Source organism: Acomys minous (genome assembly GCF_964271855.1).
Source record: "Acomys minous genome assembly, chromosome: 13".
In the NCBI taxonomy this organism is placed as follows: Eukaryota; Metazoa; Chordata; class Mammalia; order Rodentia; family Muridae; genus Acomys; species Acomys minous.
Genome location: NC_140495.1, coordinates 385,690 through 412,146, shown reverse-complemented (window position 1 = coordinate 412,146; position 26,457 = coordinate 385,690). Strand labels below are relative to the sequence as shown.

At 42.7% G+C, this 26,457-nt stretch overlaps 1 protein-coding gene and 1 long non-coding RNA gene across 2 annotated transcripts in view; one reads left to right on the top strand and one right to left on the bottom strand.

The window, feature by feature from the left end:
- Window positions 1-26,457, bottom strand: part of LOC311580991 — a 310,197-nt gene that overhangs the window by 91,993 nt on the left and 191,747 nt on the right. The window lies entirely within an intron of this gene.
- CCR5 (C-C motif chemokine receptor 5) lies at window positions 4,539-9,596 on the top strand. Its single transcript, XM_084751847.1, has 2 exons — window positions 4,539-4,637; window positions 6,061-9,596. The coding sequence occupies exon 2, from the start codon at window positions 6,072-6,074 to the stop codon at window positions 7,134-7,136; it is 1,065 nt and encodes a 354-aa protein (XP_084607973.1). The 5' UTR covers window positions 4,539-4,637; window positions 6,061-6,071; the 3' UTR covers window positions 7,137-9,596.

The following is a 26,457-nucleotide window of genomic DNA, read 5'->3' as shown; positions in this document are numbered from 1 at the left end:
CAAACAGAAAATGTCTGAACCATTCTTTTTGTGAACAGCAAATACTGATTACTAACTTCCTTTACTGTGTGTTTCATCATCTACTCTACGAGGTAGGAAACGCTTGTTTTTGCCAATTGATCTTGTTAACTGAGTTTTATTCCTCTAGGGGTTTACCCTGTATGACTTCCTACCTTTAAACTGCATTTTCAGAGAGCTCTAAGACTATAATAAAAAGAGATTTATTCTCCTGGCCAGTCAGAGTTTGTCTCTGTTTACTCTGTACCAACTACACTGCTTGAATTTTCTTGGGAGCAGACACCCCATGAAGACTCCTGGAGTGGCGGCCTCATCTAGCTATGTGCTTATCTGTGCTCAGTGATCTCCAGGGCATAAAGAATTCCAAATAGTGGCCAGACAAAGTTAATTTTAGGATTTTGCCTAAAAAGACTCAGACATAATTTTCTCAGGAAAAGACATAAATTGAATCATAATACAGGAAGTCCCCAGGAATGCAACACGCAGAGACCAAACCCAACAGTTATGCATGGAAGGACAGCATTTGCAGCACAGCTGCTCGGCTTTGCTGGAACTATGCCAAGCAATTGTGCTTGCCTTCATGGCCCGTCATTTCCAGTGAAGATGGCTGTGCCGCCCTGTTCAGATGGCTGGTTTCCCTGCAAAGGCCTGTGGTTTAAGGAGTGCAGCCCCCATTTCTAATGCGATTCTCTCAGAGCCCCACCAAGCTCTGAGGGGAAGGGCCTCATTAACCTTGTCCTCCCCTAATGGCTACTTATGCAGTATTAGGAGGAGTTGGTGAACAGCACAGGGATGGTTCTGGTTCTGCCACTTCTTAGTAAAGCCCAGGAGGGGTGTCTAACCTCAAGTGTCAGTGGTTTCTTCTACGACGGTGAAATGCTTAACACTTCTTGTCCTCGGCTTTAGGTTACAGTTTCCAGTTCCAGAGTGATCAGAAAAGTCTTACATAATATCCTGTTATGCATAGAGCTACAGGTGTGATCTGACCCACTCAAGGTGGCAGTGGCATGTTGTAAGCCTTAAATGGTACTTAGAGCCTGATACCATCCCAAGATTACCTTAGACCATGTCTTAGCATTGTTCTAAAGTAAGGATTCCAAATACATTGGGCAGAGTCCCACACTGAGCTAAGTGGTTTATGGTGTGTCTAGACTTACACACAGCAGACACCCTCTGGGTGTTTACATGGCTTGATATGTTTACAGGCTGGGAGAGGCTTATGTTTTCCATTACAAATATCTGGAGAACAAAGATGGAGATGTGAAAATAGTGTTGTACCTCCCAATTGCATTTTCCATGACAGGAGTGTGAGGCAGAAGGTAAAAAGGCTGGGAGCCATTGAACCCAAGCATTATTGCTGAGGCACATGGGTGACAGTGTGTGACATCGCAAGGTGGTAAGTAGAATTATCTTATTCTCATAAGGACTGTGAGGAGTCTCTGGCTACTCTAATAAAAAGGTGGCGCCTTGTAAGCACTAGACTTTCTTCTTGACAGGACAAAAGAACATCGACAATAACAATTAGTAAGGTGATTATTCCGTTTAGTAAATTACAGAAAAGATCCTATCTGCTCAGTAGATGGCAGCTAAAGTTGTGATGTGGAGCAAAAGACACCAGGCAGAAGGAAGGTAGCATAAGAAATTCTGTTTATGACATTAAAAACTATATGATCTATATAAGGTCAGAGTGACCCTTACCCTCCAGGCAGGATGGAGGACACCTTCCTGGGACATATGGAACATATATTCCTTATCACCAAATCTTGATGGTGGTCTTATAAATCCATGCAAATCAGAGCTGATAAGACTATATGACTAAAATATAGAACCTCAATTAAAACTTCAAATAAAGAAATATATTCATAATAAAAATATTTTTTGAGACAAGGTCTCACTATTTATCCCTAGCTGGCCCAGAACTTACTGTGGAGACTGGGCTGGCCTCATACTCAAAGAACACTAGGATTAAAGATAACCCCCCACTATGCCCAGACCATAAAAATGTTTAATAGTACAAGGAAATAATTTGCTACAGTATTGAGGAAAATGGTCCAGACAAAACAAACAAAACAGAAAACCCAGAAGCTGGAGGAATTTATGTGTGAGAACAGTTTAAAAGGGCTCATGGGAAAGAGCTAAGATTAACATGTGTTTTTAAAAGGGCTAGTTTTTAAATTTTAGAATGTGGCTATTTTTTTCTTATTTTTGTTTTCCGCCACTTCATATAAGAAGCATATTTTATAAATAGACATTTGTCTGTATGTGGTGCATGCATGTGTATGTGGGTTTGTGCACCTCTGTGTGGACCTGTGGAGGCCAGAGCTCAGCATCAGATGCCGTCCTCTATAGTCCTCACCTTCACTAATTGTTAGGCTGCCTGGCCAGTGGTTCCCGGGGTCTGGGACTACAGGCATGTACGGACACATTTGACCTCTTGCTTTTCTTTTTGTTGTATCTGAACACTGGGGATCCAAACTCGGGTCCTCATACTTCCACAGGAAGCACTTTACCCATGGAGCTGTCTCTCTAACCCTGGATATTTGCTCATTTGTTGTTTTCACAGCCCATCTTCCTACTGATAAGGATTTAGGATGAAGTTGCTGTGCTCTTGTAGGTGGTCCCTTGAACTCACAGGGAAAGATTAGCATCTCGATATTTGCTGAAGATGCTCTGAATATTGGTCCAGGTATGTTGTTGGCTATGAGAGCAAAGCAAGGATAGGGACACTAATACAATGACTAGCGATGAAGAATTTGCCTAAAGACGTATTGGTGTCCCAAAGGGAGAGCTGGCTTGAGATACTGCACGTGGGCATTTCTCTGTGGGAGTCTAAGGACAGAATATATGAGGACAAGGTCACGGCAACCTGGGAGGGACAAAGTAGTAAGCGAAGCAGAGACCAAAATCCAAGCTGCAGGACAGTGTGCTTGTGCTGCAATGCATATAAAATGTAAAGTTTATTTGTTAGTAAAGACTTCCCCATGGGTCCACAGTTCCTCGCTTCCTTGTGCATATTTGGAACTCACCTCTGGACCAGGCATTTAGCAGAGGGTAAAAACTTGCTCAGCTTGGCTTCTTCCATTTATTCTTTTACACATCTGCTACCACATGACTGACGGGACAGGCAATGGAATTTCAGAGGTGCAGTATCTTGCCAAGGCCACTAGAGGCGGGGTTTGAGTGACTTTGGAGCAGGCAGAGCTGCTCCACACTGCCCTCTGGAGGTGAGCTACCTCAGCTCTAGCTCTACATGGTAACACTCAGAATCAATAGCATTCATAGAGAGAACTATAACATTTGTCTAGCAGCCCTGGCGAGGTCCACCTCACAGAATGATTTGAGGATTTTAAGTTGTGTTTGTTTTGGAAAGATCACTGGGTGTGAGATGGTGAGATGGGGGGGGGGATGGTGTGGCTTATCTCTATGCCTGCTGTGAGGGCGTGCCTCTTACTGCTACCAAACTCAGGTCTGAATACTTCTTACATGGAAAACTAATCCCTAGGAGACACAAACTGGAAAAAAGAAAGTAGGTTTTATTGAGGCCCCCAGTCACCCAGAAGGAAGCAAACTTACATCTCAACCCCCCACTTCCAAGTCTTTGGGGGAAATGGAACTATTTGTGTGAGAGCAGAAATCAGGTCTATGTGTAGAATCAGTATTCCCAAGAACCTGAGTTAGACAATCCTGCACTGGCAGAGCTGCTAGTCTCACCTTGAAGACAAGATGCTATGGGTACAGAGAGAAGGCCGTATCTTGAGAACGAGGAATAATGATAAAGCAAGATGACTGCTCTTATTCACCCTAACATACCGGCTGCAGAAGCCTTGGTTGGGTCCATGTGCAAAGCTGTAATTTTGCTGTTGTTGGAGTGAGAAACTCTGTTACCTCCAAATCTGGCGTAGAATAGGCACTCATAAATGACTACTTGCTACCAGATAGGTGGGGGGAACTGAGAAATATGTTTAGTTCCCAGGAAAATGTATGCTAAACCCTTTTGATAACCAGTTGTCTTAGTTCACAGCGAACAGTCAAACAGAGCAGCAGAACTGTGTATGAGACGAGGAGGGGAAGATGAGTAAAAGAAGGAGCAAGGTTGTCCTGTGGACTAGACCTCCTATCTGACTTTACATTGGCTGGAGTTTCCTTTATCCAGGAAAGCGATGAGGAGAGCAGTGCTGCTGCCTTTGGCTTTACCAGTGAGAATCAGAGATGCTGTGTGCATTGTTTGTCTCTTGGACAGTGACTGCCTTGATCCCAATGTGGGCCTTGGGTACAGGATGTAAGTGTTCTTCTGGCGTTGGTGCCCTTTAATTTCTTCTAATTTCTAATAAACTGTGTATTTGGATGAGCAGAAAACGTAAGTAAAATAATGAGGTAAACTCCTCAATGAACTTTCAGATAGACCTGCCTTCTATTTTCTGCTTTAAACGCAACTTTAAAGAAAAAGAAGAACTGATCTGACACCTCCACCCTGAGCACTACGTAATGCCCTTTCTCATTAAACTCCACCCCCTCTGAAAGAGACTGTGTTTCTTACTTTATACCATCTTTATGTTTGATTTGTACAGCTCCTTTGGCCAGACGAGGTGAGACATCCGCTCCCACTACAAGAAACTCTGGTAAGTCACCTCTCAGCCCTTGGAAGGTTAGTTAGCTCCACTTCTGTGATGAGTAAAAGCTTTGACAGGAAACTCTGAGAGAACATCTGTCTACACCAGGTGCTCACAGAATTATCTGAAAATATAATCTTCAAGATACAGGAAGGGTAAACTGTAGGATGTGCTTCAGCATGTGATGTCTCCAAATGTATACAACATGAGTATTAGTGAAATATTTTAAAGAGACAGTAATTTTTTTAGCAAGAAGAGTTCTTTCCTCTTAAAAAAAATAGCTTATAGAGCAATGGTACTGGCTGAAATTTTATTCTATAATCATTATCTTCAGCTGAGAAGAAGTGAAACCTTGCCATGGGTCAGTTAGAACATGTGTGTGCCAGAAGCTCTAAGTATCTTGTACTCTTTTCTCGCCTTGCTCTGCCTGTCTCCCAGAAAATAGGGAAACCTAAAAATTGCCTAAGTTCATATTAAATCACAGGTATCAAAGTTTCTACGGCACACTCAGTAAAACATTCTTGTTCTGGCTCAGCACTAGAAGATGAGATTTTGGAAAGGTATGAAGAGCCTTAGAGTCAAGGAGAGAAAATTCTCAAGTAAAGCAGCGGAACTTAGGACAAGCCGGCTGATTGCAGGGACTGAACACTGAGCTAGTTAGCCTGTACGATATTTGCCAAGGAGATGGACTGTTTCTTCTGTTTATATGAGAGCTCTTGGTGGTGGCAACTTAGGAAGTAGAAATAACCTCAGAGAAAAACTTAGGATGGCCTACTTTAATAACTGGTGTTATATTCTATAGCCCTGTTGAAATACTTGGATATTAGCCCATTTCATCCTGACTACAGAGAGGGACCATGTTGCTTTTAAAAACTTATTAGTTACCAAATGACTGACAGACACCAACTCAGTTAAGGGCTCATGCTGCCCGAATTCAAAGTCAGTTACTTCCTGGTGGTGTGGTTTTGTGTTAACTTATCATTTTTTTTCTGTACTTAGGGGGCTTTTTGTCTAGAAATATGTGTACAATGTTACTTGCCCAAACAGCTAACTCAACTATTTAGTGAATGAGTAAGTAAGAAGCTTAGAACAGTGATTAGTACCTAGTGTTCATTCTTACTGGCACTTGTGTGAAACCTACTATTTACGGGTAAATGCCTAGAAACAGCATCTTCAATAGAGATGGTCTTAACCCTGTGAGCTACATGGTGCCTAACTCAGTTTCAGATTAATTCACCCCACATTGATATGGAAAGCAAAATTTTATTTGGTGAAATGCGTCTTTGGTGAATTTCAGCTCATCTGATGATAGGAAAACTAAATGTATAAACCTATGCCTCAAAGAGCTACTAAGTTATAAAACAATCTGTAATTATGTTAGGCCAATAATTGCTTTAAACTGTGCTAAGCATTGTCTTTTATTTGTCCATAGGTTCTTGCAGGATGAATATGCAAGTGACAAGCCCCACTTATGCCTACTACACTGATTACGATACAGTAGCACTCTGCCAGAAAACCAACGTGAAACAAACTGCAGCCCAGCTCCTGCCACCACTCTACTCTCTGGTATTCATCTTTGGTTTTGTGGGCAATATGTTGGTCTTCCTCATCTTGATAAGCTGCAAAAAGCTGAAGAGCATGACTGATATCTACCTGTTCAACCTAGCCGTCTCTGACCTGCTCTTCCTGCTCACCCTCCCAATCTGGGCTCACTATGCTGCACACGAGTGGGTCTTTGGGAATATAATGTGTAAATTCTTCACAGGGCTCTATCACATTGGTTATTTTGGTGGAATATTCTTCATCATCCTCCTGACGATTGATAGGTACTTGGCTATTGTCCATGCTGTGTTTGCTTTAAAGGCCAGGACAGTCACCTTTGGGGTGATGACAAGTGGAGTCACGTGGGTGGTAGCTGTGTTTGCATCTCTCCCAGAAATAATCCTTACCAGATCTCAAAAAGAAGGTGTCCACTATACATGCAGTCCTCATTTTCCGTACACCCAATATTATTTCTGGAAAAGTTTCCAAACATTGAAGATGGTCATCTTGAGCCTGGTCCTGCCCCTACTTGTCATGGTCATCTGCTACTCAGGAATCCTCCACACGCTGTTTCGCTGTAGGAACGAGAAGAAGAGGCACAGGGCTGTGAGGCTCATCTTCGCCATCATGATCGTCTACTTTCTCTTCTGGGCTCCGTACAACATTGTTCTCCTCCTGACAACCTTCCAAGAGTTCTTCGGACTGAATAATTGCAGTAGTTCTAATAGACTAGACCAGGCCATGCAGGTGACAGAGACTCTTGGGATGACACACTGCTGCATCAACCCTGTCGTCTATGCCTTTGTTGGGGAGAAGTTCCGGAATTATCTCTCAGTGTTCTTCCACAAACACATTGTCAAACGCTTTTGCAAACACTGTTCAATTTTCCAGCAACACAATCCTGATCGTATAAACTCAGTCCATACCCGATCCACAGGAGAACAGGAAGTTTCTACTGGTTTATGACCTGGGCTGAGTTTTGTGTTTCACTTAGTTTTTATATGTAGCTTGGGAGTAGGATTGATTCTTTTAAAAAAGGAAATTAGTTTCATACAGGGCCTAAGATACATGCATGTTTTTTATATTTATTTTAGATAGACTGGGTCTTTTAACACTGATCGGTTTTATAAAGCCAAATGAGAATGTATTGATGAGATAGCAATCCCTGGCCTCATTCCTATTTACCCCAGGTTATTGGCAAACTCTTCTTTTGCCACAAAAGTTCACTATAGAAAGAAGTGGGAATTTTTTTTTTTTTTTGGAGCTTGACTATCTGAACAGAAATAACAACATCAATCGAAAATTCCTTGTACAGTTTTTCCCTATACAAGGAAAAATTCAGGTTATAAATGTACTTAAAACAGGCCTATGTCTTTTCTTAAGAAAAGATGAGAGTGTGACTTGTTAGGAAATAGATAACTAAGCTACATAAATTAGTTCCAGAGACTTGTATGATCGGGTAAGTGCTCTGTGGCCTGGGAGGGCTGGGAATAGGTCTTCATAAGAAGAAATTTGAAGTAGATCATATGTTAGAAAATGAAAGGGAAGCCATTCTTTGGCTGGCATGACTGCATGAGCAAAGCAAATGTGTCGCTGTGGCTAGTTGAAAACGGCATGGAGAGAAAGATCCTAAGGCACCATGTCAGCATTGCTTCTTCAAAGTTCTGAGCAGGGTGGGGAGGACCTGGACAGGTTGGTACAAAGCTTACTCCATGGCTAAGAGTGTGCTGGCAATGGTGAGCACTTAGGGCAAAGCAGATCAGCAGCAGTAAGGTCAGGGTGAAGATCAAGTCACCTGTGCTAGACAGTGAGGAAGCACCACTGTGTATAAAATGCAAAGCTAACAGAACATGGGGTAAATAGGAGGTAGAGATGAGCAAGACCCTAGGCTTAATTAGGTTGGAATAACCATTGAGGAAACAACAAATACAAAAAAAAAAAAATGAATGGAGGAAAAAGCCTGGTCTAGGAAGGTAGTCTCATTTTACCTACCTAGCCTAAACCTAATGTTGCTCAGGCTGCCATTTTGTTCCTGCCTGCGCTGCGACCCAAATGCTGCCATATACCATCTTCACTTCTGAAGTATAACCAGGGACTGTGAAACACTTGGCTTATGAATCATGAGCCTGAGGTCTAGGAATAACACAGACCCCCTGTGGACTCCAGGTGAGGGTTGTTTACATAGCTTGGGCCCAGTGCTTTATAACCTTGAGTAGAGGCTCCAAGAGATGAGGGAAGAGCATCACGTTTCTCTATTCACCTAGCAATCTGCAAACCTGGGAGATAACCATCCTTTCAGAAACAAGTTGCTTCTAGCTTCAGGAACCTAAAAGTGTAATGACTGCCCTCTGTGCTCCAGGCTGAGTGTGAGGGCTTCAGTTACCCTTTCCAGATGACTTCTCCACACAAACAGTGCTAAATCTAGCCATAGCAGAGAGGTCTAAGATTTTTCTTGTGGCACACATACCTTTAATCCCAGAAGAGGAGGCGGATCTTTGTAAGTTCAAGGCCAGCCTGGTTTGTAGAGTGAATTCCAGGACAGCCAGGCTACACTCTGTCTTTAAATAAATAAATAAATAAATAAATAATTTTTGTTGTTTTTGTAGTTGCTATTTATGATGCTGTTTTGAATCTGGAGCAGTTAAGATCTTCATAGCGATGACTAAGGAAAGAAAAAGGGCTTAGAGTGTCTCAAAGTATTAAAGTATCTGGCTAACAAGAAGGGCTACCGGGTTTTCTCAAGCTCTGAATACGAAATCAAAGCCTTGTTGCTGTCAGCAGAAAGTAAATATTTGCCTTTTCTTTCCTACATTTTCTTTTTCACTGTGTAACCCAGACTAGCCTCAAGCTCAAAATTCTCTTGCTTACATCTCAAGCACTGGAATATATATATATATATATATACATCTAACTGTATTGCTACATTCTCAAGTCTATAGAAAATTATAAATTCTTTGACTATAATATAAGCCTTATTAAAATTGCTTTATAACTAGGCCTGGTGACATATGCCTTTAATTCCAGAACTCAGGGAGGCAGAGGCAGGCAAATTGTTGTGAGTTTGAGGCCAGCCTGATCTACAAAGTGAGCCCAGGACAGGCAAGGTTACATGGAGAAGCCCTGTCTTGAAAAAAGGAAAGGTGGAGGAAGGGATTTTTAAAAAAAATAATTGCACTTTTGTTCTTTCGATCAAGTATACATCTAGTGAATAGTACACAAAATTATGAGAGCACCCTCAAATAGTACTTACTTAAATATAGTTCTTAGCTTAAATGGTGTTGATGGTGATTATATTTCCTTTAAAATGTTTAACAGTCAACTTTCTTCCTGAGACAAATTGTTATAATAATTTGTTATTAAAGATGTTACTTCTAAGCATGTAGTTTCTGAGCAAAGTTGTCCTGAAAGATAATAAATTTCAAATTGTACTTACTCTCAATCAAAAGAGTTTTAATATATTTACAAACATGTCAGGAAGTCAAGAATCTAGTTGAAAATAAAGACATGCTACTTAGTGATCTGGCATTTGAGTGGGAGGCACATGATAGAGACAATGCTTTTCTTTTCTTTGTTTTTTTTCCCCCCCAAAGAGTGTTAGTAATTTCTGGCAATTCCGGGACTTATGTGCACATTTTCTCTTTCAGGGAGAGGAGAGATGCTCTAGGGAGAGTTTGGAATGTGCTGTTTTCAGGCTGCTACAGCCTTAGCTTCCAAAGCAGGATGTGGAGATGTTCTAGCTGCCGTGCTCCTAATGGAAGACAGACACACTGGGTAGCAGTCAAGACAGGGTTCTGGCTAGTACAGAGTCAAAGAGTTGCTTTTCATCCCTTAGATTTGAAGGTGGACTGTGTCAAAGAAGAGCAGGGGCATCTGGGCTTAGAAGAGAGAAAAGAATCAGAGGAAGGGAGGCCTCTCTGCGGCTGTGATAGAGCAGCTGCCGCAGGGTGTGGGAGAGTGTGCTGCCCTTTGTTGTGGTTGATATACAGACTCCTTCTTCCTTTTCCCTTTGTTAGATGAATCCATGAAGAGAAGCTGTTTGAGGTATCATATGACTAAGTATATATTTTTTCATAACTTAAAAAATTATTTTAATGTTTCATGGGTCTATATTGTTACTATTATACTGTTATAAGTTTGATGTTATTGTAATTCTGTCATGACCCAGAAGCTTATTTTTGCTTTAAAAAATAGTGTTTGTTTGTTTTGAGGGCTTCTCTGTGTAGACCAGGCTGACCTCAAACTTCCTCTGTGGATCATGCTGGTCTTGAACTCAGAAATCCGCCTGCCTCTGCATCCCAAGTGCTGGGATTAAAGACATGCACCACCACTGCCTGGCTCAAAAAAAAAATAGTTTTTAAAGCATAGGTTGAGGATATGAACCTTTTTCCTGCTTGAGCCAATGGGAAGGCTATCAAAACCGCAAACAGCCTAGGCTAGAACTGCTTCCATACTGCCCCCCAGTGGCCAACTAGCAAATAACTAGGATGTTTGGCAGCCAGCATTGACCGCATCCTACAAACAAAGAGCGTGTTCTCACTAAGTTGCTTACGGTTTGCTTCTTTTATTCCAGTATGGCAGAGGCATATCCAGAGCAGCTCAGGGTAGATGTCACACAGCTCTTTCTCACTGCTTCTGAAGAACAGGAAAAGCATCAGCTGAGGATACAAGTTGACACTTTGAATGAAATAGTTGTTTCAGGTGGATCTGGGGAATGCTGGAGCCCAGACTTTGAATAAGGTCAGGAAATTATTTATAACTAGGCATTTTTCACATATGTGAAACACCCCTAAACTCCTCTTGCTTTTCACTCTTTCACATCCCGATCAATACATCCGAGGTGCAGGTGGTTTTCTTTGACTCTTATTTTCTCTTTTGTCTGTTACTGTTATTACACCAATGGAAGCAACATTCTTATAACACTATACACATTTAAAATGGAAAAATAGTGAGAACCATTCAGACAGATTCCTCTCCCTGCAGGTGAAGATCAGAGTCTACTCCATGCCCCAGAGAGGGTTTCAGAGGACTCGAGCATCAGCAAGTTAGGACAGTGTTTCCCAGTCAGTGACACCCCTTAAAATCATGCCTGGATGAACTCAGGAGCTAGGCCTACAGCTAATGAGGGCCATGTTCTGGTCCCCGCTTAGTCTTAACTGCACTTGCAGGTGACATGGGGAGTTTACAGTGATTCCCACTGTAATCAATTATATCTAATTCAACCCACAATGTGCCTATGTTCTAACTCCCAAAGTGGTTCTCAAGTTTGAGAGATACTGGGAGTGAAGATTGGATTTCCAGTGAGAATTGTGTATAAACAAAGAAGTAACCCCAAAATGCTATCTGGACTCTACAAAAATGGAAAGTGTGGGGGTGCTGGGAGCACAAAGTTCCTTGTGCCCACAGGTCACTAGGGACTTTAGGAATATTAATCACACAAGATTGCCCTCTCAAAGGAAAGTGTAAAAATAACTTGTATTCACTGGATGTACTTTGTTGTCCCGGAGGCTCACTGCTGAATAAGCTCGCCCTTTCCAGTCCTTTCTCAGCTCTGGCTGGGTCGGCCAACTTAGTTGTTCCGGCTCAAAATCCTCACCAAGCTGACTGACTCAAACTGGCTTCTCTTGGCTGGATCACTCTGCTTGGCCTCAAACTAACTCTGGCAATCTGTTCTAATGTTCTGGTGTCTCATTCTCTGGCCCATTCTGTCTTTGCCTTCAAACTCTCTCTCTCTATAAAACTGTCCCCGGAAAACTGCCTCCACTTTCTCTGCACTGCTCTCTTAAGTCACCTCTGTTTCCTGTCTGATCTTGTGAGAGATGGGTGTATCCTATCTCTGACTCATTCTGTCAAACCTTTCTCTGATTCGTCACTTTGTCTGCCCCTCAATTGGATGTCAGTTTCAAACATGGCTGCCTCCCTCTATAAACTAACCTTACTTTCATTGTTTGGGATTAGGTGTGTACTAAGGCTGTGACTGTATTCCAACCAGAGGGAATAAAGCTGTGTGACATGTCTGCATTCTAACCAGAGATCACATGAACCTAGAAAGTCTTTACATGTGATCCCTCTACAAAAAGGAAGCATAACCTATTTTTCCATCCAGAAGATTGGAAGTGAGTAATATCCTGGTGATCTGCTTTATCTGTAGGGTCAGGCCATGTCAAGCTCCCACAACCCGGACTAGAGGTGGCTAACAGCCCAAACAACCTCTACACTATCTGTATTCTTGAGACCATGCCAGATTCTTTCTTAGGCCCTTAATCTAATACACAAAGCCTATCTCTAGAATCCATCTTCTTCAAAGAAATGGCACGTAGTTTGAACTGAGCTTTGATGCAATTATTCCTCTTTGTGCACTGGAGGTTGTAGCACACTGGGAAACTTTTTCCCAAATTGGACTGTTTAAATCTGCTGTAATACATCTGGCATCAGACAGCTGAGGTTTGACTCACCCCAACTGAGTCAAGATGAACTGAGTTTTCATTTTCACTTCACTGCTCCTCATGACGCTTGCAGGGACCTCCACAAGGGAGAACTGGAAAAACAACAGAACTAGAATCCACTACAGAGATGTGGCTCCACTAGGTAGAGCAAAGTACCTAACATCATGGCCAAGAAGCATAGAAAGAAGAGCTGCTTTGTTTGGTTTTCTTTCTCCTCTTTTTGCTCCATCTGTGGTCCCAGCCTGTAGGACGGCACTCTCTACACTTTCAGGGCATATGTTCCCCTCCACACTACAGAAGTAAGAAGAACTCTAAAGGATACAGGGATAAGCACTGCAGGTAGCAACGATTGCCTGAAGGTTGAAGCAGAGAACCCAAAGAAAGAATAAAGTCAGAAGACAGATAAGATGGATTTTGCAAAGAGATATGATAGATATTGATTTACATTGAGAATTTTAGACACACCAAGATAAGAAAGATGTTTTCTTCAAGGCTGCCAAATACAAATAGCCAAAACACTAAGAATGTAATATTTATGTAATTCCCAATTGTGTCATGGTTCTTCTTGCTGTAGGTAGTTTATTGTATATATGTGTAATAATATAAATGTATATGTAAAAAATATTTCATAAAAACAAAAAAATCAATTTCAATGTAACTGTGAGATAAACTGCCTGTAAAAGACAGATTGCTTATTTTGAAAAAAAAATTTGGTTTTAAATTTATTATGAACAATAAAATCAGTAATTAAACCTTTAAAAAAAAGATGGATGTTGCAAAGAGTGTAAAAGATAAAGAATCCTGCTGCTCCCACAGAGCAGCTCCAGGAACAGTGAAGTGGAGAGAGGTGGATCCGGTAGGGAGAATTGAACAGGTGGTGAACAGCTGGTTAAGGGAAACCAACCGTTGATTGAACAACTAGCTAGAGGACGCAGTTGTTGAGGAGAGGTTGAGGAACAAAGGAAAAAGAAATACTGGAGACCCAGGCACGTGCTGTGCAAGCTGCAGGTCTTAAAGCCCAGGAGAACTTTATTTTCTGGCTCTCCATCTGCCTCTGTCTTGCTTGCTTCTTCTGTCTTGCTCTGTCTGACTCCTTGCTGTTCTCTTGGGCCAACCCCAGTATTTTATTAAAATGAAGTTCAATTTTTTTTCATTACAGATACATTATGATTTTTCATCTTTTACAATCAATGGGGCATTCAAAAATCAACAAAAATAACAGTTGAGCAAAGAAATATAAAAAGTTCTGTATAACTTACAATAAGGCATACAGCAAAAATCAATCAATTCCCAAGCAATGGGCAGCATAACTTGATTATTCTTTCTTTTTTTTTAGATTTATTATGATTATTATTTCTCAAACAATACTCAGGAAAGCTCAATCAAATTTTCCCGGGCTAAACTGATATGTTTACAAGATTGACATAGCAACATAGCTTGAGTTAAATGTTCTCTAATTTAAAAAAAAAAACTTGATTTAGTCCCAACATGTGTACTACCCAAGCCTAAACTAACTGCCAAGGGATCCTTTATTGTAAAGTATCTTTAAAGCATGCCGTTCCAAGCACACCTGCTACTGTTCTCAAAGCAGATTCTAAAGAAGCATTTCTGCTGGTAACAGTATCTAGCCAGGTACTGTTATGTCAAGGTCTTAACTTTCTTTAATGCAGTTTCTGCTTGGGTGCACAAGGTCAGAGCAAAACACTCTACAATTGTCTCAAGCCTTTGGCCAGATGCCCTCTTTTCAACATTTTCTGTGGGAAAAGTTTTCCCTGTATAAATTTTCTCATGGCTGAGAAATAAAGAGAAAAAGTTTTTGGTGAAAAAGCAGATTTCTAGTCAAAATTACACCTGAACCATACAAAATATTTGGGGGCAGTGGTGATAAGCTGAAGATCTTGGAACTTTGTCAAGCAAAGCCTCTATGACTTATCTTCATGTCTGTGATAGAATACCAATCCAGTCTGAGTGCCAGTCTTGAACCTTTCATTAGTGACGGCTTGTGGAGACAGTAGTAGAAGAGTCAGGCTGAAGACAGATGTGACTAATGTTGCTTTGAAACTATAGCAGAGGCATTGTCTTGAATAGAGAGGCTCTGAATGGATGCATTAATGGTTCTAAATGTCGTGAGGAACGTTGGATGTTCCTGAAGACTTGAACTTAGGGAGAGGTAGGGAGTTAAGCTTGGTCCTCAAATCAGCAAAATGAAGAACACTGGTCTTATTTATTTTTTATTTATTACGTTTTTATTTTTAACTTGTTCATTTTACATCCCAATTGTAGCCTCCCAATCCCACCCTCCCTCCGTCACCCCCTCTCCTTCCCTCCCCTAGTCCTCAGAAAGAGGGATTCCCTCCTCCCCTAACATGTCAGCTCAGCCTATCAAGTCTCATACGGACTGTCTGCGTCCTCTTCCTCTGTGGCCTGGTAAGGCTATCTTGCCAGGGGGAAGTGATCAATGTGTGGGGTCAGGGTCCATGACAGAAGTAGTCCCTACTCGCCATATTATGGGAACCACGAGACTGTGCTGCCTTTCTACTACATCTGAGCAGAGGGTCTAGGTCCTCACCATGCATGGTCCTTGGTTGGTGCAGCACCCCATTCTCTGCTCAGATTTGTTGGCTCCATTGGTCTCCTTGTGGAGCTCCTGACACCCCACACCTCCCATTCCCCACCCCCAACCCCCACCTTGAGGTCCTTCTGTTCCCCAACTGTTAAGACTCCCTGTGCTCCACCCTGGAGTTTGGCTGTGCGTCTCAGCATCTGCTTGGATCCCCTGCTGGGTGGAGTCTTTCAGGACCTCTATGGTAGGCTCCCTTCCTGTTCCTTCTGTTCAACTGCTCCCAGTTTCTAATTCTATTTGTCCTTCTGAATGAGAATTGAGCATTCTCCCCAGGATCCTCCTTGGTATTTAGTTTCCTTAGGACTGTGTATTGTAGTGTGGCTATCCTGCATTATTTGGCTAATATCCGCTTATGTGAATATATGCTGTGCAGAATACTGGAGAAATGGCTTCAGTTTTTAAGACATGTTTAGTTAGAAACTACAGGAAAAATCTAGGCAGCAGGGGAAACTGGGTGTGAAATACTGGAGGGCGCTAAGAGGAGTGACTGAGTAGAGAGATACACCCGGAGTCATGGGCAATGGAAGCCTCAAGGGTGAACAAAAGAATGCCTCACACGGAACTTGGAGTAATGCAAGCAACTAAAGAACAAGAAAATTTGCTAGGAAAGGCAGAAGTACATTAGTACTAGACGTATATAGAAACCCAGGGAAGAGGACCCTGGAGGGAAGAGGAAGTGAAGTGTCAGCAATGGTAAATGCTGCAAAGATTGGCTCATGACATGGGTAGACAACAAAGCACCCAGAGTCATGTGACAGTGTAAGAATGGCAGATCACCCAATTCTTGCCTGATTCTTCCTTAGTGATCTATTGCAAAAGAATGAAAAAATACTTTTCTTGTTTGCCACAGGAAAAAACCACCAATTTTTCTGTCCCCATGTCTGGTCTCTTCAGAAAGCATGAGAACAGCCTTGTGGTTTAGAAAGCCTGGTTTGTTTGGGACAGAGGCACCTTATTAAGACCCTTTCCAGGGTCATTGACATTGGGGTAGATAAGAGTGGCTCAGATTACATCCTTGAAGGCTCTGGAGCCTCTGAAAGGAATGATGTGGCCCTAGGAGTCTCAGGCACTGACCCTAGGGCTAGCTAGCAGGGAGGAAGCAGAGGCTCCTAAGTGCTCAAGAGGGTTTAGAACCCAGGGGCCTTATTCCCCTCCCCTATGACTGTTCCTGAGGGGGATTACCTCCCCCTGTAAATGCTCATAGGGTATCAAGTCTCTTCTTGGTAACCTGCTGTCCTTCCTCTGAGTAAGGAATAAGGGGAAAATGGGAGGGAGAGAAGAATGGGAGGATACAAGGGATGGGATAACCATTAAGATGTAACAAGAATAAATAAATTAAAAAAAAAAAAAGAACCCAGGGCCGTCCACCTAGACCATAGCACAGACTGAAACTACTTTCCTGTACAATTATAATGAATCTTTTATTAGAAGTACTATTGTAAAATCAGGATGCTACCTAATTTTAAAATACTGAAACATAAAGGAAACATTTTTCTCTGAGGCTGTCCAAACCGCATCAATCTTGAATGTCCAAACAGACAGCGAAGAAGAGGAAATGTCTCAATTCCTCTCTGATCTTTCTGTTCACATTTTGAGGGCAGAATGAAAAACCAACCTAATAGTCTGGTGGAGCAATAGACACTGTGCCCACTGAGCCCGTGACTTCCTCTTTCAGGGTGATGTGTCCTGGTGTGGTTTCTACCATCTTACAAAACTGCAGCTTTATGAATTTTAGCTTTCATTTCTTATTATTCAGAGTAAATATAATTTGTAAGAAATCCAGGTCCCCTTTTCTAATTGTAAAGCATGCTTGCTGTGGGACCTGCCCAGCTGCCCTCTTCTGGGCAGTGCACTTCCCACTCTCTCGATTACTAGGGATTGGGGCTGCTGAGACCTGGAACTGCCTGTCCAGGCTCTAGCGTTTCTCAGCGAGTGGCTGAGCATGGGAGCTGATGGAAAGGCTTGGTCTAACTGCCCAGATTCAGAGCATTCCTCAGGGCAGCTGGACTTTTATGGACATGTCAGCACATAATTAAGGACACCGAGACTTTTGTGTATTTTAACAGGTTAGGTCTTTAACTCGGTGTACCTCCTCTAACCTGACTAAATCTGCCTACATCCCACCATGACCTGCTATGCCTCTGCTCATATTCACGTCCAGCTGCCTGCTTCCAATTTTTTCCCATTGTCCCTTTCTCTCTACCAGGAAGTCCCACCTTCCACTTCTTGCCAAGCTATAAGCCATCAGGTTTTTTTATTAAAGTTAATCAGAGATTGCCTTAGGTAGGTGGGGAAGGACAGAGGCACACCTTCACACAGTGTACTCCATGCCTCAGGGCCATCTTGCCTCTACTGTCCCTTGTGGTATTACATGAACACAGATTGCTACTACATTATGACCGTTTCTACTCTGCCTGATTTATCCTCATCCTGTTCTCTGGCCAACAAGCTTTCCACACATGCTTCACTCCCTCTTGGAGCTCTGGGTTTCCAGGAATCCAAATGATCTGGTTCTTGGTGTTAATTTTTCTCTTTCACTGAAAAATCACAGAAGTCAATAGGTAATAAAATGTTACCACCTAGATTTCTGTGACTTTTTCTTCCTGTGCTCCATCTCTGGTTTGCCAAAAATAGTTCTCCAAAACTCACAACATGTGGGTATTTACTCATGTAAACTGTTATTCAACAGCAAAGAACTAACCCAGGAGGAAACAGATTGTTTCCTAAAGGTAGTTTTTGTGCTTTTCCCACTAAGGACTATATGACAATTAGAATATATGCTATTTGTCAGTTTCACCATTGTATATTCTTTTTTAATAAGCATTTCAATTTTTCTATAATGTAATTAAAATTAAAGTACTAGATAATCTATGAAAACATATTTTCAGAGACAGTTACAAGGAACAGATTCTATTAGGATAATTCCAAACAATCTAACATCCGTTGTGAATGTCAACTCAAAGCCTTGACACCTGACATCCAGTCACTGCTCACCATCTCACCATTCCCATACCCAGTCATCGAGCTGAATTTAATGTTTATGTGTAAAGCAACACCCACCAATGAGAAAGAAAGCACACAAGTAACTTGAACAATGGACACTAAAAATAAAGAATTATGTACACTTGTAATCCCAGCACTTGGGAGGCAGAGGCAGGTGGATTGATGTGAGTTCAAGGCCAGCCTGGTCTACAAAGTGAGTCCAGGACATCCAAGGATACACAGAGAAACCCTGTCTAGAAAAACAAAAACAAAACAAAAACAAATATAAAGAATTATTAACTAGTAAGGGGTTTGGACTACAAAGGAGAATAAGAAGAACTCTGAAGGACACAGGAATAGTGTTGCAGGGAGCAGCCGTTACCTGTAGGTTGAAGTAGAGAACCCAAAGAAGGAATTAGCTTTGAAGATGGCTTCCTCCTGGGTTAATATAAGTTGTGCTGAGGAGGAAATGGTTGTGAACCACTAAGCAGTCAACAAGGATACTGAGCTATAGCAGGTTCAGTCTAGAGAGCCTGAAACTGCCTGAAATATATGAGTGAGATTCACAAGACGGGCTTTCCCTAAGTGTCCTTCAGGCCTCTGTGTTATTGTCTGAATACAAAATGTCCCTAGTAGGCTCATTCTGTTGAGTACTTGGTGCCAGATGGTGATGACATTTTTGGAGGCAGTGGAAACCATTTAGGAGAATGATTTTACGAGAGAAAGTAGATTACTGGAGGTGTGCTTTTCAAGGTCTTTCCTTCCCCTGTTTCTCTCTGCTGTCTACCACTGGGTGAATAACATCTTCCACCGTCTACTGTGACCAAGTACATAGACCCAAACAACCACGAACTGAACACTTTTGCATGACATTTCCTGTGAAAATGTAATAAGGGGTCTGTTTTAATCAAATAAGGCAATGACAACAGACAAAGAAAATTATTCTGCTTGAGAGTAGCTTGGTAAACCATTGGATTTATTGGCATGACTTACAGGAACGTGATTGGGGAACTACTTACAGAAACTTGGGTGAGTCAGGCAGTCACATCACTGAAAAGCCCACACTCTTGTGGGTGGTAAAGGATGCATCGCTGGAGCATCCTGCACAACTCACAGACAGCTCCACTGAAGAGTCTCCTCTCTCCCAGAGGATGGATCCTCAGGGAGGAAACACCAGTCCCATGGGCCTCTGAAGACATGTTTCTTGTGAGTCTGCTGGTTCTTCTGCTTCTGCCAAATGTTGTGATATGCAAGAAGCAACTGTCCAATACTGTTAAAACCGTAAACTAAAAGAACTCCTTCATTCTGCTCTGTGGCTATTTCCATCATCTAAAGGGCCACATGTAAACAGCTGCTGGAGGAGGAACCGACAGTCCCAACTGCAGAGACAAGAGAGCTTCTGACCAGTTTCCTCAAGCTGTGCAGAAAGCTCCAGGGTTGCAGCTTTTATGAGTCATGCAGCTGCTTTTGAGTCATCCCTGATTCTTTGAAGCAACATCTCACCCACATTTCTGTTAGTAACCCCAGTAAAAAATGTGGTTTATCAAATTGTACATTGGTGCAATCTTTACTTTGGTCTGTAATAGATTCCCTTTCTGGAGTGAATTTGTTTCTGTTGTGTCTTCCCATGCAAAAATCCATCATATAACACCGTAATGTTTTTGAAAAGGTGAATAATATGCTTTGTTAAGAAATCTGTTCTCAGATGCCAAATATTTTAGTAGAGTTTACCTAGTGTAGGTGCCAGCAAAACTCAGTAGGAAGACGCCTATGTGGTGTGTTGGTCTGTTATCTGTTGCTATAGTAACGTGCTCAGTAACGGGGAATTTATAAAGAATAGAGGTCTATTTATCTCATTGTTTTGGAGGTTTAAGGGCATGGATTCACACCAACTCAGTGCTGGTAAGGACCTCAGGGTATCATCCTAACAGGAGAATGAGGAAAAGAATAAAGTCGCATAGTGAGATAGGAAGCCAGAAAACCAGAAGTTACCAGTATTGCTTATTTATATTAACCCACTCTTAAATGAACTAACTGAGATCATATGTGAACTGCATCAGTGCCTTTCTAATGGTTTCTCACTCTCCTTTTACAGTATCACCTCACTAAACCCAAGCTTCAAACACATGAAATTTTGGGAGACACAGACTATCTCCAAATCACAGTAAAGAGTGCTTGCGAAGTCAGTGAAGTGTGATCACTACAGTCTCTATCCAATACTGGGAAGGGTGGATTAGGAACTGAAAGCAGTATGCTGGTGATGGGGACAGAGCATCCACTGTTCCTAAAACTGAGTCAACATAATATAAAAAAATATCTGTTTATTCTACACAGTTACTGCTAAAGTTATGACCTAGTTTGTACTTACAGTACCCTTCATATAAGAATCTTACAGGAAAGAATGGGGCAGCTGGTGTTATTTACTGATCCTTTGCTGATTTCTTGCCCATCCTCTCAGCAAGGCTGCCTCTAGCTGCTGAGCCACTTGACGCTTCAATTCTCCTTTATCACTTTACTTTCCCATAAAAACTTTCTTTTCTACCACCTACCATTTACTTATTTCTCTTTGACTGTTGAGTGTGAGCTCCATGAAGATCAGAATTTTTGCTTCCTTTGCTCGTTGATAAATTCCTAGCATATAGAACAGGGCTGGGCACATTCTAGGCAATCTATGAATATTTGTTGAATGAGTGAGTGATTTACATAAAGGGGATTTTATGCTGAAAGTAGAATTTAGCTACTGTGGCAAAGGGAAATCAAGACTTTCAAAGATAAAGTTTTAGGGGGTAAGATCTCAGAATGTGGTTTAATGCTACCTAAATCCATGAATGTCTCCCAAAGGCCTATGTATTAAAATCTTGGTCCCCATCCTGTGCTGTGCTATGGTGTGTGTGTGTGTGTGTGTGTGAGAGAGAGAGAGAGAGAGAGAGAGAGAGAGAGAGAGAGAGAGAGAGAGAGAGAGAGAGGGAGGGAGGGAGGGAGGGAGGTACATAGTATTTAAGTGTATACATACATGTCAAGTACATGTGTGGAGGGGAGAGAGCATTCTTGAGTGTCAGACCTCACTTTGAATCTTTTTTGAGTCTGTGTATTTTGTAATTTGCTACTGTGTGTGCCAGCCTATCTGGCCTGTGAACTTGTGGGAACTCTTGTATTTCCTCTTTCTGTCTCTCTATAGAAACACTAACATTACAGACTTTTCTTTTGGAAACTAAGCTTCATGTGATTCTGAAACATATAGAAAAGTGGTTCTACAGTTACATTAATGTCTTAGTTAGAGATTCATTGCTGTGAAGAGACACCATGACCAAGGTTACTCTTTTTTGTTTTTTAAAGATTTATTTGTTTATTATGTATACGGAGCACATTAGATCACATTATAGATGGTTGTGAGCCACCATGTGATTGCTGAGAATTGAACTCAGGACCTCTGGAAGAGCAGTCAGTGCTCTTAACCACTGAACCATCTCTCCAGCACCCCTGCCCCCTTTTCTAAAGGCAACTCTTATATAGGAAAACATTTAACTGGTGCCGTCTTATAGTTTCAGAGGATTAGCCCATTATCATCACGGTGGGAAGCCTGGCAGCATGCATGAAGACCTGGTGCTGGAGGAGCTGAGAGTTCTACATATTGATCTGAATGCAACAGAAAGGGACTGTCCCACTCTAGGCTGAGCTTGAGTATAGGAGACCTCAAGTCCCATCCCATCAGTGACACATTTCTTCCCATAAGGCCACACCTACTCCAACAAGCCCACACCCCCTGATACCTAATGGTGCCACTCCTTATGGGCCAAGCATTCAAATACCTGAATGTATGGGCCCACATTCATTAGGGGCAGGATTAGACTGCTATTTCATTTTGACTTCCATGTAGCCATTTAATGAGCAGTTTGTGCACTTTCTTCTTCTGTCTGCAATTGTCCAAGCCTCCTCTACCAACTCACACATGGTTCTGAATGTCTTGGTGTGCTCCAAGTCACTTGACTGCCGGATACAGGAGGAGAGGCGTGGCTAACCCTGACCCTGTGGGTTCTGGCAGCTACTATATGCAGACTGTTTTCCAGGGCCTCATGACCCTGGCTTCCTCATAGAACCCCATTCACTGAGTAAAGGGAGGGTGTAGTGCGATTTATATTGTGCCCCTGGCCCTTTAAAGGATCCTCAGTTTAGTTGCCTGTCAACTGCCCTCCCCCCCTCCCCCCCCCCCCCGCCCCCGTCCAGTGCACATGATTTGAACAGTGCCCCTTGGCAGAGAGGCCCTGTGGGAACATAAAGGAAGTGGATGCCGGCTATCCAGATGAGACCTGATAGGCTGTGGTCAGATGGTAGGGGAGGCGGACCACACCAGTCAGAAGTCTAGGAGAGGGGAATGGGACAGAAGAGGGAGAGTGGGAACAGGAAGATAAGAGTGAGGGGACTACAAGTGATATGTAATATAAATAAATTCTAATAAAAATTACATACAGCAAGAAGAAGGAGGAGGAAAAAGGGAAAGGGAAGAAGAATAAGAACAAGAAGAACAAGAAAAAGAAGAAGAAGAATTCTTAGCCCGTAGAATTACTTGACCCTATGATCTTCAGTGTTGGTTGTCTCTTGGATGTCTGGGAACAGGAGAGGATATTATAAAGCCAGCAGAGGCTGAGAAAGTAATAATGAGTAGAGTGAGAAGAGAAGGCGATTGATGGAAAAAGATATTGTTAGGAGACAGTTGAGCCAGGAGAAGCTGGGCTGGGCAGATAGGCTATAAACAGTTGTCATTTTAGAAGGGAATCCTGAGGCATGGGAGCCCTGGATCCACACAGCTCTGAGACCCTAACCCTGAGGCCCTCTCAGCAGAGGTGTTGTAGCTCCCAGGGGAGAGTGTCCCCAGCTGAGCTGACGAGCTGACGAACCTCAGCCCTGCTCCACTTATTCTTTTCTTCTCTTCATTGCTTTTTTTCTTCTTTGCTTCCTCTGATGAGAGAGTCACAGCAGGCAGTAAATCTCTCAAAATAGATTTATTGGGTGGACGAATCCAGGAGTGGCTACCTCTGCTCCCAGGAGAAGGCAGTAGGGAACTGGGCAGACATAGCCTTTAAATGTGTACTTCTTCTGCTCACACAAAGAACAGAAAGCTTCTGGTAATCATCTGTGTGTCCTGTACATCTCAGCTTTTTATTATTTTAGAACTATATATTACTTGTGAGAGATTACATGTTTTCAGAACAAAAGAACTCGACACTGGTGATGCTGGATCAAACCTGACAAGATTTATCCTCCGGGATGTTGAGACTCTGACACATATATTACAGCAACCTGTGTGTTCCATACACAGCTGCTTCAGCTGATGTTCCTTCAAAACCTGATCCCAGGACAGATTCAAAGAAAGCTGCTAATCTCAAATGGTCCAGCATTTCAGACTTTTCCAAGCAGAATTTCCTTTAAGCATAAAGCTTCTCATCATTTAGAGACTAGACCACAAATGTTATTGCTAGATTAAGCATTTTTCCCAATTTTATTTGGGCATCCAAAAAAGGCTTCTGTGCCCCCAAATCAACAGGAAACAACCTTAAGAGAATCACATCCCATTTCCCCTAAAGGGGGTTGGGTTGGTTCTTGGTTGTTTTGTTGGGCTATTGATAAACTGTCAGAGCCAGAGGGCACAGAGGACAAGAAGAAAACAAAGCCCTCTTAATCAACTATGCCAGGCTCATATGAGCTCACAGAGACTGAGGCAGAAAGCGTAGGAGCCACATACGTCTGGAGCAGTTCCTCTGCGTATGTATTACACATGGTATTATTTTTACGAGACTTTTATCAGTAAGGACAAGTGAGTCTCTGGCCAGTCAGGGCCTCCAGGCAGACCTGCCAGTCAGACAAGGAGGAGGGGTCTTCCGGGTGCCATGTTACAGGTTCCCTGTAGCTGAGCAGGCTTGTGTGTGGTGCTCTTAGTGCTGCTGCTGGGTGCTGTGAGGGGAGTTCAGGCAAGCTCTGAAGTGGAGACATGGTGAGTGCAGGGTCACTGCCCACAACGGGGAGCTGCAGGCAGTCCACCCTGGAGCTGGGTGGTAAGCAGTGGCCACATAAGGCCACCTGTGAGGTGTCTTTTAGTCCTAGTTACTCCCTGGACCTGGCAGTGGGCTCTGAATAATTTCACTACAGGGGCTGCATCTTCACAAAGCATTTGCATCAGAGGCTTGTGTGTAGAAACATCCTCCACAGGATACCAGACTTGGAGAGTGGTGGGATTATGCTTCGCAGCTATGAGACACAAGTCACGCCACAGCAGGCCCATGTGAGAGGTTTTACTGGGGAGAGACCGTCTCTAGGGAGACAAGAGGGGCGGGGGCGGGGGGGGGCGGGGGAGGGACAGGTCCCCTTATAAGGCAACCCCAGCACATGCACAGAAAGAGCACAGGTGGTTTAGGAAACCTTTGCATCTTGGCAGTTCTCTGTCGCTGAGTCTCTGGGGTGGTCTCGGAGATGCCTGTTGCTCCATTGTAAGACCTCGGCAGCTGGCTGCAGAGATGCCTGACTGCTAACATTCCTCACTTCTACTTATTATGTAAAAAATGAGGAACTGGGAAGGGGTGATGGTGGTCAGAGGGGACATGGACAAAGTTCATACTCATTATGCTGTTTTCTGCTGATTAGGGACATTGTCAGGGTGCAGCTGACCCTCACCATCAGGGCTTGGTGATTAATTGTTAGCACCTGGTTCTGTGGCCAGGGCTTGAAAATCTCGCACAAGTTACTGATTAATGTGGTGAGTTTAGGCACGATCTAAAGTTTCAACATTGTGAGTGTAGGGCCACTGCCCACAACCAGGAGTAGCAGGTGGTCCACCCTGGATCTGGGTGGTAAGCAGTAGCCACATACTGCCACCTGTGAGGGCTCTTTTAGTCCTAGTCCCTCCCTGAACCCGGCAGTGAGCTCAGAATAACTTCACTATGGGGACTGCGTATTAAGCCGTGATGTGAAAGAGTAGAGTTGATGATGTAAAGGATTCACCAATGCTTAGGGAATATTAAGTGACACCGAGTAGATTTTAGCTGAGGGAGGAATTGCCTCTAAAATACCCCACAGATAAGTTGGATGCTAGCCAGGCCTGTTAGAGATTAGGTTTTTATTCAAATAGGCTTGACTCTATTTGCTATAGGTAATCAAACATATGTTAATAATTTATGCAGCAGGATTTTTCTTCTGTGATAGGTTTCCTCTTTGATGGTTTCTTCCCAGCTGCTGGTTTCTTGGTAGGGGTGGCCTTCTTTCCTTCAAGAAAAGAGGCCTATAGATGTCAAGAAGCTGGAAAAAAAAACCTGCAGGCAGATCTCAGTGAGCCTGATCTACAGAGCAATTTCCAGGAGCTGTTACATAGAGAAATCCTGTCTTGAATCCCCACCCCACCCCCCGGAAAAAAAAAGTTGGAAAAAGTAGCTCACTCCCACTTTTGTTTGGGAAGAAGTGGACACTAACAAGTGTCCAGTCTACAAATGGGGGTGGGTGAGGTTTCCTCTTTACTTCTAAAAGAAACAGTGGGTGAAGCAAAGCCTTCCTTCGATTTCTATCCTCACACAGTGGGATTAATCTGCAAGAGGAAGACTAGAGGAGCCAGAGGGTTCTTCTAAGCCCAAGTAAACCTTGAAGACCAGATCTTCAACTGGAGCGAGTTGTTTTGTTTGTTTGTTTGTTTCATTTAGTTTATTTTTTGCTTTTTATTTTTGTTTTTGAGTGAGTTCTAAAACATTCACACTGAAAGCAAACTAAATTCAGACAGAAATCTTGCACTGGGAGAATCATGTCTCAGCAGTTAAGAGCACTGGCTGTTCTTCTAGGCCCAGGAAATCTAACACCCTCTTCATGGCCTCTGTGAGTACCAGGCAGGCTCAAGTAGTCCACAGACAGACAGACATATGCACACATGCACACATGCACACATGCACACAAGCATGGTCTTGCAGAGCCAGCCAGTGGCTCAGGACAAGTGACACACAGGTAATGGTGAACTTAGCTCAGATGAAAGGGAAAACTGATAAATAAATAACTAGAAACTTCTTATTCATCCATTTATTTACTTTATTTTACTGAGTTATATAGTAAAAGAGGGCAAATGCACTGGGAGGTAGGGAGGGTACCACCTGTGGGTCAAGAGGGAAGGGTTGTCTTCCTGTGCTGGGAAGATGAAGTTTCTTTTTTTGGGAAAGAGGATGGTCAGTCAGTCCATCCGTCAGTCCAGATGGGCTGGGGCATAGTTCTG

Excerpts from the sequence above, each read along its gene's own strand:
- CCR5 (XM_084751847.1), top strand. The coding sequence starts at position 6,072 with ATGAATATGCAAGTGACAAGCCCCACTTATGCCTACTACACTGATTAC.